Raw genomic sequence first — 14816 nt, 5'->3', positions numbered from 1 at the left:
TGAAGATATCAGCCTCTCACATGGTTTCAGATTAGTGTTCAAATCAGAGAAAACTCAAAAAAGCCTGGAAAAAAAATCCAGTCGGAGTTGAAACGATCTACCAATATTTAATATGATCCATATTCCCTCAGCAGACTTTCCCTTTCCTGCACCTGCTGTAGGATTAGAAGGAAGGAAAGAAGTTCAGTCCACTCCCTTTGAGAGTTCTGCAAGGAAGGTTCAAATTATTTGGGACCTGTCACTCCAGGACTAGGCAGCCACAGGCAATGAGGAAACGGGCATCGATATCTCCATCATTTTAATTGACTCCTAAATTGTCATGGAATGAAAGGCTGCTGCCAAAAGGACAAATCCCAGAGAAGAACCTGTCTGGTGGCTGCCAGCTGGAAGAGGCAGGAGTCAAGCCAGCAGGTCCAGTAGCAGGCAAGGAGCAGCAGCCCTGCTCACACACTGCAGAGAATGCCAAGGGATCCCCAAACACGAGGTGCAGTGAATCCTGCTCTGACAACACAGCTGTGCAGTAAATGATTTACTTTTCCCTACCATCAGGAATGAGGGTGCTCAGGAGAGCTTGCTCCATGGCAGATCAGAGCTGGCCCAGGCACAGCATTGTCACGATGCCTCCTAAAAATCACCACCTGCCTGATGTAAGAAAGCCTTTAAAGAACTCACCTGTAACTTTATCTACAACAAAATCCCCTCCAACCTCAACTATCCTGTGTGACTCTGTGAAAACAAATGTATTTCAGACCATCACACCTGTGTTAGACAGTTCTAATGCCCCAGGTGAGTTTGGAGGGAGTTGTGTGGGCATCAGTGGCTCCTTCAAACAAAGTCTGGTAGATGGGAGCGTTCAGGTGGCTTCCCCTAAGCCAAGGGAATGACTCTTCAAGGATAAACCCAAGGGTCTGGGGTTCACCAGCAGTACCTCACAGAGTGGAGAACATGAGCAAGGGCTGAGAAGCTGGACAGCCCATGTAAACATTATAAACCTTACAAAATCAACCACCATGAAAGAAGAGCACTTCCAGTTTATCCCAGGACACCAAATGAAGCATCCTGAATTCAGCCAAAGCCCCCAGGTGTGACTCTTCTCATTTACACAGCAGGCTGGACAAGGTTTAAAGGTCTGAGGACACAAATGTCTATCCCAGTGTGTGTTGGTGATGTGGATACTTGTGAATGATCACTTAAATTATCTCCTAATAAGACGGTCCCTCGCTAGGGAGAAATCTCTAGGCATAAATTTAAGACAACACAAAAAGGCTCCTCTCTGTAAAGCAATTTATCTTCAAAGACCAAACCTTCTAACTGGCTTTCTATCCTGACAGGATGCACAACATGAGCCCACTTAAAAAACACTGCACAGCTTTGAATTTTCGGAGGCACAGAAATTTATGCATCTTGCTAAAAAAAACCCCCACAAAACAAAACTAAACCCAAAGAAGAACAAACATGTCTTCCCACTTCAGTGAAAGGCCTCTCCAACACCCAGTTGGGCAACTGCAAAGCCATCCATCTTCATCTCACTCTGAAAGTTGAAAACCCACACAGTTTAGCTTGAGTACTTGCAAAATGGTCTAAGTGAAAGAGATCCTGGAGTTCAAAGGGAATGCTCTGGGCTATCTCCCCGACTTGCAAAAGGAGGGTTTTTTGCTCTTTAATGCAATATTCATCAGTTATTTGCCTCCTAATCTAAAGGTTTCAGTCCCAAAAGCTGTTTATCATCAGTGTAACATTCTGAAGGGGATGCAAAACATTCAAGAAGAGGACAGGTCAAAAAACCACCATGTAAGAGGAAAAGGCTTTCCTGGATTCTGCAAGTTTAACAAGTTAACGTTCATGGTTCACTGTGTGATCAGTCCACATCACAGACACAATGCACAGCTAAAAGAGATTTCCAGATCATACAGGACCTTGCCATACATTGTATTTTTTCCCTACATTGTAAATTCATAGAGTGGTTTATTCATTAATAGCTGTCTGACTGGAATTGAGTCTCTGCAGCAAACACTGTCATTCATATCAGAATGATATTGGCCAAAGACCCTCCTGGGAGATCCTGCATTTCACAGGTAGATTCACTTCCTAGGAGTTGAAGAGGAGAAAGAATTCCCCCACACATACACAGGTCTATGTTTGTGGTACATTTAAAACTCAAAAATCTCCTTTTAACAGTCTCTGGGGAAAACAACAGGCACATCTAGACATGGGAGATATGATTTATCTCCAAAGTAAGCAGAACATAACTTTATGAATCCACATTAGAATATGGCCTGTGTCTTCAGGGAAATTCAGGTTAAAGTACCCCATGTTCACCTCAACTAATCAGTGCAGGGAAAAGCACAGACACAGACAGAAATAACATCATAATATTTGTCTTTAACAAAATTCAAGCATGTTTGGATTTAAACCAGAATTGTTCATCCTTCCTTACGTGACAGGAAGCAGATACCAATGTCTGTTCCTACTCCACAAGACTATAACTCAAGTCAAACATGACATTCAAGATGTCCAAAAACATTCCACTGGGTGCAAGGAAGCTTCCCTACTCTGAAAGTAAAGAGACTCATTGTGCAAGTTAAACTATTTCATTGTATACAACCTATAGAAGCAAGGAAGAAAAAATACATTTAAAAAAAAAAGACAAACAAGCAAGTATGAAATCAAGGGATTTCAACCTCTGCCTTGCAAATAGTCCTAAAACAAACCCCCTGTCAAGAAGGAAAAGCTCCCCCACATCCCTAGAAAACAGGCAGGTAGGAGCCTGAGCTATAAGTAGTTGTATCTCCTCTGGTGCCCAGACAACTTTCCAGTGCCTTTTATCCACTAGCTCTGCAATGGTGGACAACAGTAGCCTTCTCAGCTTGAGTCTCACATGAAATGATGCTATTTTTTTTGGCAGGTAATTTTATTGGCTCATAAAAGCTTGTTCCCATGGTCTCAGGCTAATTCCGTAAATCGTTTACAGCATAATTAATCATATAAATATATGAATGTTCAGACCACCCAACAGCCTATATTCCCAACAAAGCCAAGCCAATTATATAATGTATTAATGACACTGGGATATTATACTGATGAAGCAGATTTTACAATATCTGAGAAGTGATTTTATTCCCCTAGATCCTACTCTTTCAGTCATGCCCATCTAATTGGTATCTTTTAAGTCTCCAGGGAATTTGCTGTCAATTTATAACACCCTCGTGACCCAGAGATTATCCTCATGTTGGTGCCATCACCGTGTGGATTAAATTCCAATGTACAAAATTAATAAATGACTGAAACAGCTCAGTGCCACCAATCTGGGACAGAGATGTCAAAGCTCTGTGTTCCAAATCCCTCTTTTGAACCAGGCAGGGTGGGACTGGGGCTTAATTCTCCCCAGACTCTGAGTGATCTCCGGTCGATTGGTCATGCTCTTATTTCACACAAGAGGAAAACCAAAGCAGGTTGTTCTTGAAGCAAAGGTTCACAGAACAAGTCCAGTCAGAGCCACTGCTGGTGCCAGAGAGCCATTCTTCAGGCTCTGGGCTGAGCCTGGCACTTTTGACTTGGTTCATTAGAATTACCACTCCCGTTCCTCAGCGCTCCGATAATCCAATACCACGGCAACAGATGAGAAGCTCCAAATTACAGCCGTGGCTCTGAGAGGAAGTGCACAGTTCCTGGATATCCAAACTTTGATCTACTGCAGGATGGTCAACAGCATCTGTTACTCTAATATCCCACGTTATTAGAGCCATTTAGCTAAACAGATCATAAAAAGATTGTTCCATTAGCCATCTTCCTGGCAGAGATCCAGGGAAGCTGCTGAGTGGCCGTGACTGAGTACCAGCACAAATCCGAAGGATTTGGATGGATGGCCTTGGTAAGGAGCCTTATATTGTTATTTCCAAGCCCACATCTTTAGCTACAATATCATACATGTGCCTGAGAACCCAAAAGGTGACACAGAGCGACATGTCACACACAATTATGTTTGGAGTTGCCAGTCCCACCACACACAAGTCTGTCACATTTTAAACCTGCTCTGAAGGCAGTTTGTGAAGAGCTGCTTTAACCTAAAACACAAATGCATCAGTGGCACAGTCCGTGTGCTCGGCACAGTCCATCCAGAAAACCAGAAGAAATGGCAAAAGCCATCCTTCAGCACAAGCAAACTTTGGTAGGAGGACACAGGACACGCCCAGGAAACTCAGACATCACTCAAGACAGAGCTGTGTAGCGGAGCAGAATTTGGGGCAGGAGGAACAACAAGATGAAGGATCACAATTTTAGCCTGAACCCCCTGCAAATACCAAGGTAAATGCCAGGGAAAGGGGGATGCAGAACAGAAAGGCTTCACTGAGCTTTATGAAACGCCAGAGAAAAAGCATTTTCAAGCAATTAAGAGATCTTGTTTCAACGATCAGCTTTGCAACAGGACTAAGATAACAGTGAAGATACTTCCCCTCCACATTGTAACTACAAAAGGGTAGATAATTCTCCCCTTACACAAAGGCTGCAAAGTCAGAATTACTTCCCTCAGTGAAATGCAGGAGCAGTGGAGGTAAGTACAAATATTTCAGTCTGCAAGTCAGAACAGCTGCCTGGACATCCAGCTTTCCTTCTCTTTTCTATACCCCCTCCCTGTGTACCTGATTTCAGTAGAAATATTGATTGGAAGTTCAACACATGTGAAAGAAGCATCTAAATCTGGATATGCAACACCCAGATATGCAAAAGCTCCTGCTATGAGTTGTCAGCAGATGAAAACCTACTTCTGGCAGCAGCAAAGCAGGGCCACTTTCCAAACTGATCTTCCATATTTTAAAATATACTGCATGCAAGTCTAATGAGAGAAGGTTTTTCACCTCATCCATCTAAGATGTATGACATCATTATGCTCAGAGTTCTACTGCAGCATCTCTGACAGCCTCTCCCCAGCACTTTTCAGTGGCAAAAATGCCTGGAGGTTTTGTCTTCACATGGCTGCAAAAGGGAACAGTGCAAAGCCAGGGATTTATCAGAGGCAATTTTAAACTGTGACACTTACTGATAACATTTTATGTGAATAATCCAACTCAGTCTGCAACAAGTAGTTCACCCAAAGCCACAAGCTGCAGTGTGGTGATGGGCTTGGCATCTACTGCCTACTGAGTTCCTCTGAATGCCATTTTCACAGGGCACTGACAGACACACATCACTCCAAACTCAGCTACTCATCAGCTGAATTATGGACCCTTTATCATTATAACTAATCACACTGCTTTTGAGGAAATGCCCCCTTTTTTTTTTTTTTTTTTTTTTTTTTTTTAGGTAAAGAGCCTGGATTTCCACCTAAGGACAACTCAACTTCAGGGGAACAGCCCTGAGCAGGGAGCTGAAAGGCAAAGTTCCCCCATCTTCAAATCCCAAAAGCATCATAACCAGATATTTTACCAGGCAAGGAAAGCATTTCTGATGTTTAATGATTCAGCCTGGTCTTCTACTGTGGTCTGTGACTGCTCAGAAGGGGATGACAATTCCAAGACTCCACCTGTCCTTGGGACAACCCTGCTGCTGCCCAACACACAAAGTGGCAGCTTCCCTTCTGTGCCTTTGGGAAGTTTTAATTACAGCATGGGTTAGTGAAGGGTGAGAGATCTGGTTATGGAAGACTGGCTGGCAGGAGTGCCTGGCAGATGACTTTAAGATGTGCCAAAGCAACACAGACTGCAGTAGTAAAAGGGAAAAGCAGCAAGTCTTAAGTCTTACCTTCATTGGAAGGATTTTCTTCATGGGCAAACATGGTCTTATGCTTGTTTTTCCTACTGAGTAAGCAAGTTTGGATTAAAAGCAGAAAAGCCATCTTTATTTTGCTTATCCCTTTCTTTTCAGGGAAATTACAAAACAAAGCCCTCACTTCTAAGATATCCTATTGTTCTAAAAGTTGCCTTCAATACAGAATGTTTTTTATTTCTCCTAGTCTCAAAGTTGAAAGTGCCAAGATCAATCACCTCAGTTCTCTAATGGCACCTCCTGCATATTTTTTTGTCCACACTCTTAACTTTCAAGCATCAGCCTTCCACTTCATAATACTTTTTATTAAATAAGCCCTTATGTCTAAGTGTCCTGAGTAAATCCAAAGCAGCTAGAATAAAAAAAAAAAAAAGAAGCTTCCTTTAGAATTTCATTACTGTTTTAACAAGACTTCAATGAGCATCACACTTGGTACCAGCCAGCTGCACCCTGCTAATCAATATTTTTATTATGACTCTCGTTAAGTAGCACTTACTGCTGTTTATCAGTCAGAGATAACCAGCTCCCTGGGTAGTAAACCACCTGTCCAAATTATCCATGGTCCTCTTAAGTGAGATAGATTGTCCAGCAACCACATTACACTCCATGCAGGACAGAATCCACCAGGCTCTGCTGGGAGCTGGCTTTCAATAAAAAGCATTTCAACAGCTCACAGGGCAGCTGTGGGACAGCAGGGAACAACCCATGGACTTCTCCAGCTTGGAGGCAGAGTCCAACACCTGGAGCAGGCAGGGATGTGCCAGCCCAGCCCGATGGTGTGTGCACAGTAAAGCTGGGCAGACACACCGTGTCCGGCCTTGGATCAGCGGAAGGCTCCAGTAATCCCCAGCCTCAGACAGCACAAGAGCTCTCTGGGATGTGGCCCTGGAGTAGAATTTCACTTCTGATGTCTAAGTGCAGCCTTGAAACAGCAGTGTTATACATACACCCCCAATTGTACTGGGTTAACTGGGCGGTGAGTGCCTGACATGCCCTGGAGACGAGGATTTAAATCCGTTCTTCAGCCACCGGCAGTGCTCTGGTACAACAGCACAGCCTGTTCCTCTCTCATGGTGCAGAGCAAGTCTTGGACAAAGCCATGTGCCACTCTTCAAAGCAGGCTCAGTCCTCACACTAGAAATCCAGATGCTGGAAATTACTCTTCTGCCTTCATTCATATCCCAGGAAATCTATATCCTCACATGCCAGCCCCTACTCCTTCTCCCGGGGAGTGTGTGAGGAACAGCTCAACACCAGCAGAGCTGCAGCGTCACAAATTGGGTATCAGAGAGGAGAACACATACCTATTATTAGGTTTTGTTAACAAGGAAAGGGTGGACAACGATATCAAGGAGTCACATGACAGTGGTAAACGTGCCTACCTGGAAAGATTAATTAGAAGTAACAATGAAGATGAATTCCCATTTCCTGCCTGGTGGAGAGCCCTAACTGTGAAAAGGCAAGGTAGGAGGTTTGCTGCTGATAGCACATGCACACAAAGCACAGCCAGAGGAAATCCCCTTTTTTGGGGGGGGTTTGACACCCTCCAAAGGCAGTTCAGAATCGTAGTAGCACAGCTGCTGCACAACACCTCAGGCAAAGGGAAAGGCAGGCTGCAGACAGGACAATACACACACCACTGGCAGGGACTGCCTGTGGGTTTTACAGACCATCTAACCCAGAGGAATCTTTGCAGGAGACTGGCAAACCAAACACTATCTGTGCAGTTGGAATTGCTCAAAAATAACAGCCACCCAGACACACACAGAGGAAGCCTAAAACTCCTGTGATTTGTAGCATGAGGCTGTTGCTGTGTTTTCCCAGTTCTGGGTTATATTAGATAATAAAAGTTGTCAGTGAAACAAAGATGGGATTGAGAGACTATTCCCTAGGAAAGGATCCTACTGAGTGTCTTCTGTCCTTACACACTAACCCCAAACCAAAAAGGAAGCCAGTGCTGCACAACAGAGCACATTGTTATCACTGGACATCCAGGCCAGGGGCTTTAGCATTTCTGCTCTGTTTGATGCCAGCTGGAGTGTGCAGAGCATGTAAAACACCAAAATTGTAGGAGTAGGCAGGAAAGGGAAGCAGGGTCGAGTCCACATTTTTAATGGGAAAAAGTCCTAAGGCAGGTAAAGCAAGCATTGGTGCACACCTGGCATTTACTGCCAGTCACTTGTACGTCAAGAACTATTTTCCAACTCCTTAAAAAAAAAAAAAAGAGGCAAACAAAAATTCCAAACACATTTATCACATACCACTGATTACTAGCGTATGCTCACACAGGAAGATCACATGTATGGAGATAGAACATGTTATTTAAAGATCATTATTTTCGGTGCACTATCTCTTAAACAGCTGGGGAAAAAAAAAATCACCCCAGACAAAATAAGCCTGAACAGCCAGGATATGAAGCATTACAGAGCAGTGTCTGAAGGGGCAGAGCTGCAGCAGGGAAGGCAATCCAACGGGCACGCTGAGAGATCCGTTATCCTTCCAACCACCAGGAAAGACGACGCCCTAGATGCCAGTTTTTGAACTGTGCTAATAATAGGTCAGCCAGCAAAGCTGATGCTGCACATTCAACCAAATCTATGTCCAGGCTGCAGGCATGAACACAAGAGATTTTAATTAAGGAGGAAAAGAGACTGCAGGCCTGGGTTACTGCACACCAGTGGTTCTGGTTACCACAAGCTCAGCTCGAACGCAGACACCCTCTGTAGAAGTCACTTCAGCGGATCTCAGTTGACTTGGCAACAAGTTTTCTTCACTGAGATATTTAAATTGGAAATTGTAACAACTAAAAAGCCTCCAGCAGCCAGATCAGGAGGGTCTCTTGCAGAAAAACTCAAGTTTCCAATTTTTTTCATAACGTTCAACATTTACAGCCAAAGCTGACCAAGTATCAGCCCATTTAAACAAAAGGCAACCTACAATCTCATCTTTGTAGGAAAGTCACAGCTCCTTTTCGATTCAACAGCAAGGACAATGTTCTCACATGACATAAAATGTTAGGATTGTTCTCTGTGCCTGAGAATTCAACAGTACCTAAATTTGGCTGACTCCAGAGTCATCCTCCCTTTCTGAAGTTCCTCAGCTTCCTCCTATCAGAAACTGGACCTTTGTTGTGGATCAAACCCAAAACTCATTTTCTATTCCTGCCTCCCTCACAATAAGGGAGGTATTTAGCAGTGGGAAATGCTTATTGGAGATCCTCTGTGTTTGATGTAGTACCATTTCCCTAATGGGCCTTGAACAATTTCCATGTTTTGAAAGCTGAGAGATTTCCTTTAAATCAGCAGCCTGATGGGAAGCTGACCTCCACGAAATATTTCCTCCCATTTTTCACTGTCTGTGGCAATTCCCCACCACTTTTCCCTGTCTTCTTTTATTCCCCTCACATGCTGATTTGTGGTTGGAATAAACCATGAGCTGCAGCTTTCAAGTGACCAAGCTGACTCCACTATTGCATTGTCTGCAGAGCTAGAAATTTTTGTCCCTTCAGAACACAATCTCTGTAGTTCTTCCCTGGAAAAGGCACTGGCACAACTCACCTTTGAGATTTCACTTCCAATTTTCCATTCTGGCACAGCTCAGCTGGATGGTCACAACAATCCCTCAGCAAGTTGTGTCCTGGAAGAGATTCTCTTCCATTGCCCATTAGAAATGTGTCAGACACACCACTCTGGATGTCAATATTTACAGGTCGTTTTGTTATTCAAACAATTCCCTTGCATTCCAGGGACAACACGTTCCTAATGCCACTATGGTGGCTCCTAACGTTACACCTCAAATTCATGAATTCGGAGGACTCCAAAACCCAGATTATTTGCTGTGCCAGTGCACGGACTCAAGTCATTCCGACTCCTGTGTTGTGCAGCTGAAGCAAAGGCAAATCCATTCATATGGAAAAAGATGTGACAGAGAGGCCCACACATCCAATATTCATTATCAAAGAGAATTAACAGGAATACATCGACTGCTGAAACGCTAAAGACACTAAAAGAATGAAGAGCAAGTTTTTCATTGCACATCTTTTCTGTGGACACAGATGTGCTATTTTCTCTCATTTCATCAATGATATTTACAATCTCAGGTTTTCAAAGGGTTTAGGGTTGGTTTTTTCCCCCTTTCACATGCCAAAAAGAGAAATGTGAATACGTGTTTAATGACGCACTTCTTGGATGTTTTCAGCAGTGAAATGCATGACTGGGTAACCTTGCTCTGGATTAAATGAAGCCAAACAGTTGAGGTTTGGAGCAGGTATTTTTAAACCTAGTACTACTCAATAATCCATTCTCATTATATTATTAGGCGTAAGTTAAATACTGAAATATTAACTTCAGCCTTTATTGTATGCTTGTCAAATACAGTGTAACATATATCCAGATGTAGTGTAAATATCTTTGACCCACTGGGCAATACAAATACTGACCCCGTTGTTTTAAAGCTCTGATTCAAAACAGACACCAAAGAACTCTCTTACATAACAGCCAAAATCCCCAGCAGCTGGAAAACTGCCACATCCTCTTCCATTTGGAGGAGGGCAATGGGATTGCCCCAGAGTTTACACACGTGCTGAAGCCAAACCTACTCCTCCAGAATCCCACCAACAGCCCTGGGGCTCCACTTCCCACATTCCCTCTGCAGTCTGGGTTGGATTTTCAGCCCAAAGGAACTCAGGATAACCTCAGGACACCAGAGGAGAGAGGACCTTCCAGGTCAGAGAAATCCTCTTGTCTTTAATCATAAGGAACCACTTCATGCACCCTCATGGAATGAGAGAGCTCCAGCTCAATGATTATTGCTGTGGGCTCTTGAAGCAACCCCACAGTCTGTGGCTGAGCTACAACATGTCAGTGCCAGCTGTGCCAGCAGTGCTGACACATGAGAACAGCCCTGGTCCTCCAACAGGAGAAACTACCCCTGTCCTTTCCCTTGAGAACTGCAGAATCACCACTACTAAAGAGGCTGGGCCTGCTGCCTCTGTTTTTACCATGCTGCCATCGCACTGTAGCTGCCCAGCTTTTAAAATAAAGAGGGAGAAATCAGTATGTGCTAGTGAGATCAAGACAGCATATTATACCAACCCCAGACTTCTAAAAACCTAAATGGCTCCATCATAAAAGCAATTAGTTGCTTTCCTCCTTTTCTTGGGTGGTGTCAGAACTGCACTGAGTTAATGACTAAGTGTCTTCTAACATCCTTTTCATTGTGTAACATAACTTCCAGCTAAAGGATGCAAGATATTAATGCACAAACCATCTGACAACACCTATTTCTTCTCCCAATCTGCCTATGCATTCATTAATATATTTATCCATAGCCAGAAACCACAGTCTCTCTGGCCTTGCTTTGCTGGCTTGGCTAAACACGCCAAACACTTCCAGCCTCTGCTCATCTCCTGAAAAATGCCTTTGATTATCCCTCCCTTTTACTCCAGCAGACTTTCCCTTCACCTCATCAAGTTTGGATTTATCCTTCTTCAGTGCTCATGACCAGAATAACAACAAATGGAAGAAATGGGATTTTATTTAAAAAAAAAAAAAAAGGCAGCAAGGAACTGAGATATGTTCTAGTCAGGTCATAAAAATATGACAACACAATGAATATTGTTTGGATTTGCTATAGTTAAGAAACATTACCAAAACAATAAGATAAGTAACAGACATTAGCTTGTCATATTAATTTGCTTTTTTAAAACCCATGTTGAGAATCATTCAAGTAATACTACGAAATCAGCCAGCATTCTGCAATACAGATGAAGAAAATATTCCAGAGTCTTCAGTAACAAAAGAATTTCATACCGAAAAATACAATTAACATCAGAAAGCTGTCCTGCCATTTGCCTAAAACAAAATGGTTCACATTTAATTCCTTGCTGTTATCAGGAAATAGCAAAATGCCACATATGATTGATTTTGGAGGATTACCTTGACTGATGACAGCAATATATGCTTAAATATGTACAGGCACAGCAAGCATTTCCAGAGGCAGGATGCCACGTTCCTGTTACCAAACTGCAAGATCAGAGCTCAAATGGACCTGCTGATCAGACCATCACACAAGCACTGCCACCTTCACTATCTTCCATGGGTGATGTGGGTGGGAAAGGTCTCCATGGGGCTACAACTACACACCTGGGATGGTTCATCAGGAGCACGTGGCTCCTGCAGCAAACTAGGAAAATACCACTAACTTATTTGTCAGAAAGCTACAGGGGACAGCAAGTTAGGAGTTCACACTGGTCACATCTGTAAAACTTCTTGGGTTTAAGGATGACTCTCAGCAGCCTTTCTGACCCTCATCTGCTCAACTACAGCATTACCCAGGCTCACCAACTGGGACACAAACCCTGCAGGCAACTCACGGAGAACTCCAAGGTGGGGTCAGGGACAATGACTTGACCAGGAATTTTGAGCTCTGGCTGCACAAAGAGCCATCTAAAAGGCTGTCCAGACCCACTGCTAGACAGCACACAGTACAGGTTATTTTCCTTTCTCTGCAACAGAGAAGAAACAGAAAGGAAGTGAAGAAGAAAATGCGAGAAGCAGCTCAACCAGGCAAGGAGACACAAAAAGCTGCAGAGCTGCAACCACCAGCCCCTCAAGCTAAATAAAAATTCAGCACAGGGGAGTGGTTTTTTTGTTTGTTTTGTTTTTCCCTCCAAGTGATAAGGCAACAGCAACTAAAGGAGCCAGATTTTTGATTTAAACACCGTGCCATTATCCAGGCAGTGATTTACTGCTTTGCTCAGGGTCTGGCAACCAGGACACACAAAGGGCTACGAAGACAACTGCTCCTCCTGCCTCGCTTCCACGCCTGCTTGGAGTCAGCTCCCAGGAAAACGTGTCTGCTCCAGGAAGCTGGCAGGCACCTCCTCCCAGTTCATCACTTGGTTTAGCAAGGCCTGTCTTTCCAGGCACGGAAAATAATAGGATTTCTTCATGACAAAAGCAATTGCTTAAAAGAATAACAACGTGGGGAAAGAAGAGAAAGTGATCACACAGAGGCTGCATTGTCCTGGCATTTCTTCACATAGTTCCACTATCACCACAGGATCACTCCACACAAAGAGAAGGAAATTAAAGAGAATTTCCTATATAGCCTCCTTTATTCATATGTTTGCAACTTCACAATAAACATGAACCCAACCATGCTCTGTAAAAGGAGAAAACGGCATTTCCTTCCTGGTCTGTGCACCATCAGCACCCCAATGGATATAAGTTTACTCTCTTTAAATAGACACTGCTGGGATGGTGTTCAGAAACAAGCTTCACCTAGTTGTCATGAATTATTAACCAGAAAAAAATCCCTCTCACGTCTCTTTACAGAGGCTTGATTTGCAAGTTGAAAAATCAAACTGACACTTACTCCTCTTGTACAAACACCCAACCTTTAAAAAAAAAAAATGCCCTGAGCATTATAAATACATTTTTTCATGAATATGAGAACAACAATTCTATAAATAGCTATTCTTCACAGAACTGCTTCAAGACATTGTTTTTACAGACAACAGTAGGAAATTGAAGGAGGTCTTAGTGCCAAACATATTAAAAATGAAATAAACTCTCCAATCAACTGTGGGTTTCCACTTATTATTACAAAGTTCATGGTTATTTTTCGGCTCATACAATCAGTTTATGCAAGGGAAGGAACACACCAGAGACCTGCTCTGTGTTCTGGCACAGCCACAGTGTGAATCAGTCCCAGCCTTCAGCTTCTGAGGGCAGCAATTTAACAGCTCTGGGACTGCCAAGAGATGAACCCCCCATCGCACACCACAGCCCTGCACAAGCACAGGCAAAGGCAGGATCTGTACTAACACAACTGTACACAACTCCATGAGAGGATTCCCAAATACACTGACTCCAAAACGAGCTCCATCTCCTCTAAAAAGCAAACATGGGAAGATAAACATGATTTAATGCAGCAGCAAATGGCCTGTTCAGCCTGCACGTTTCATGGGTGCTACCTCCTCAAGCTATTTATGCCCTGGTATCTAAACTTAAAATCAACAGGAATTCCTGAGAAAAACAGCTCCCCAACTGGCAAACCAGGTTTCTGGAGCCAGAAGCACCATTTTGGCAGATACTCCTCACAAGGCCAAAGCTCAGAGCTCACCACCAAGTTCTAACACCATTTTCAACGGGGAGCCAGTAGAAGCACTCGGTAAGTACTTCAAAATTCACCTGTAAAAAAAGGAGGAACTCATTCCCAGCTTTGATACAGTGTTTTGCTTCATGATAGCAACGATAGTTGATTCTTTTATATCTGATATGGTGTATGGCACAAACTGCCCCCAACTCAGGGTGCTGAGCTCTTTCACCGTGGCACGGCCTCCACCGGCTGGAATCACGACAGCGCCGATTCCAAGGGGTGACAGGGATGTCCCAGTGGAGCAATGCAGGGATGAATCAGGCCATGAGCTTTCCCAACAGCTCCCCAACCATCCCAGCGACCTCAGCACACCGGAATGTTTTTGAAAGAAAGTGTCCAGCGAGGATTAGTGAGAACTCAGTGACGTGGTCCACCAGGCACAGCCAGGGAGCACGTGGCCACCGAGGAGGAAGAATCCAAAGGGAGCTGTGGTCTCTGGGAATTCTGGGCCTGCCACTCACCACAGACCAAATCCTCAGTGTACAGAAGGCAAGACAAACCACAACAGCATCACAGGCACATCCTTGCCTGCCCTTCCAAGGACAATTACACACCTCACTGGACATCAGATCACTGACATGGCTGGAAGTGACCAACTCTTCCATCCATCTCTCCAAGATTTGTGCACCAGGGATGAGCCACAGGCTCGTTGTATTTGCTCCTGAGAGGAAGGTGTGCTGATGCAATGCTTGTGCCAGCCTCCTGATTCCTGCCCATCACACCACAACACGAAAGGAAGAACCATTCTGGAACTGAAAGCTTTTTCTCTTACCTTATTTTGATCTGTCCAGTAAAAGAAAAATCCTTGTGGGTCTGTTCTGAGAATAATTGGAGTCACAACAGTGGAGTCCTGGAAGGAAAAAGGACAAACAGGAAATCCATGTCAGCAC

At 43.8% G+C, this 14816-nt stretch overlaps 1 protein-coding gene across 2 annotated transcripts in view; it reads right to left on the bottom strand.

Annotated features, from left to right (window-relative positions):
- The window catches only part of PLCB1 (phospholipase C beta 1), a 334715-nt gene that overhangs the window by 309556 nt on the left and 10343 nt on the right, over positions 1-14816 (bottom strand). For both annotated transcript variants that reach the window (XM_032684593.1, XM_032684592.1), the window contains exon 2: positions 14699-14776. In XM_032684593.1, the coding sequence (XP_032540484.1) occupies positions 14699-14776 (78 nt within the window). The remainder of the gene's footprint in view (positions 1-14698; positions 14777-14816) is intronic.

This window comes from Chiroxiphia lanceolata, chromosome 3 (genome assembly GCF_009829145.1).
Source record: "Chiroxiphia lanceolata isolate bChiLan1 chromosome 3, bChiLan1.pri, whole genome shotgun sequence".
NCBI lineage: Eukaryota > Metazoa > Chordata > Aves > Passeriformes > Pipridae > Chiroxiphia > Chiroxiphia lanceolata.
Note: the sequence above shows the minus strand (reverse complement) of the source record. Positions and strands in the feature narration are given on the sequence as shown.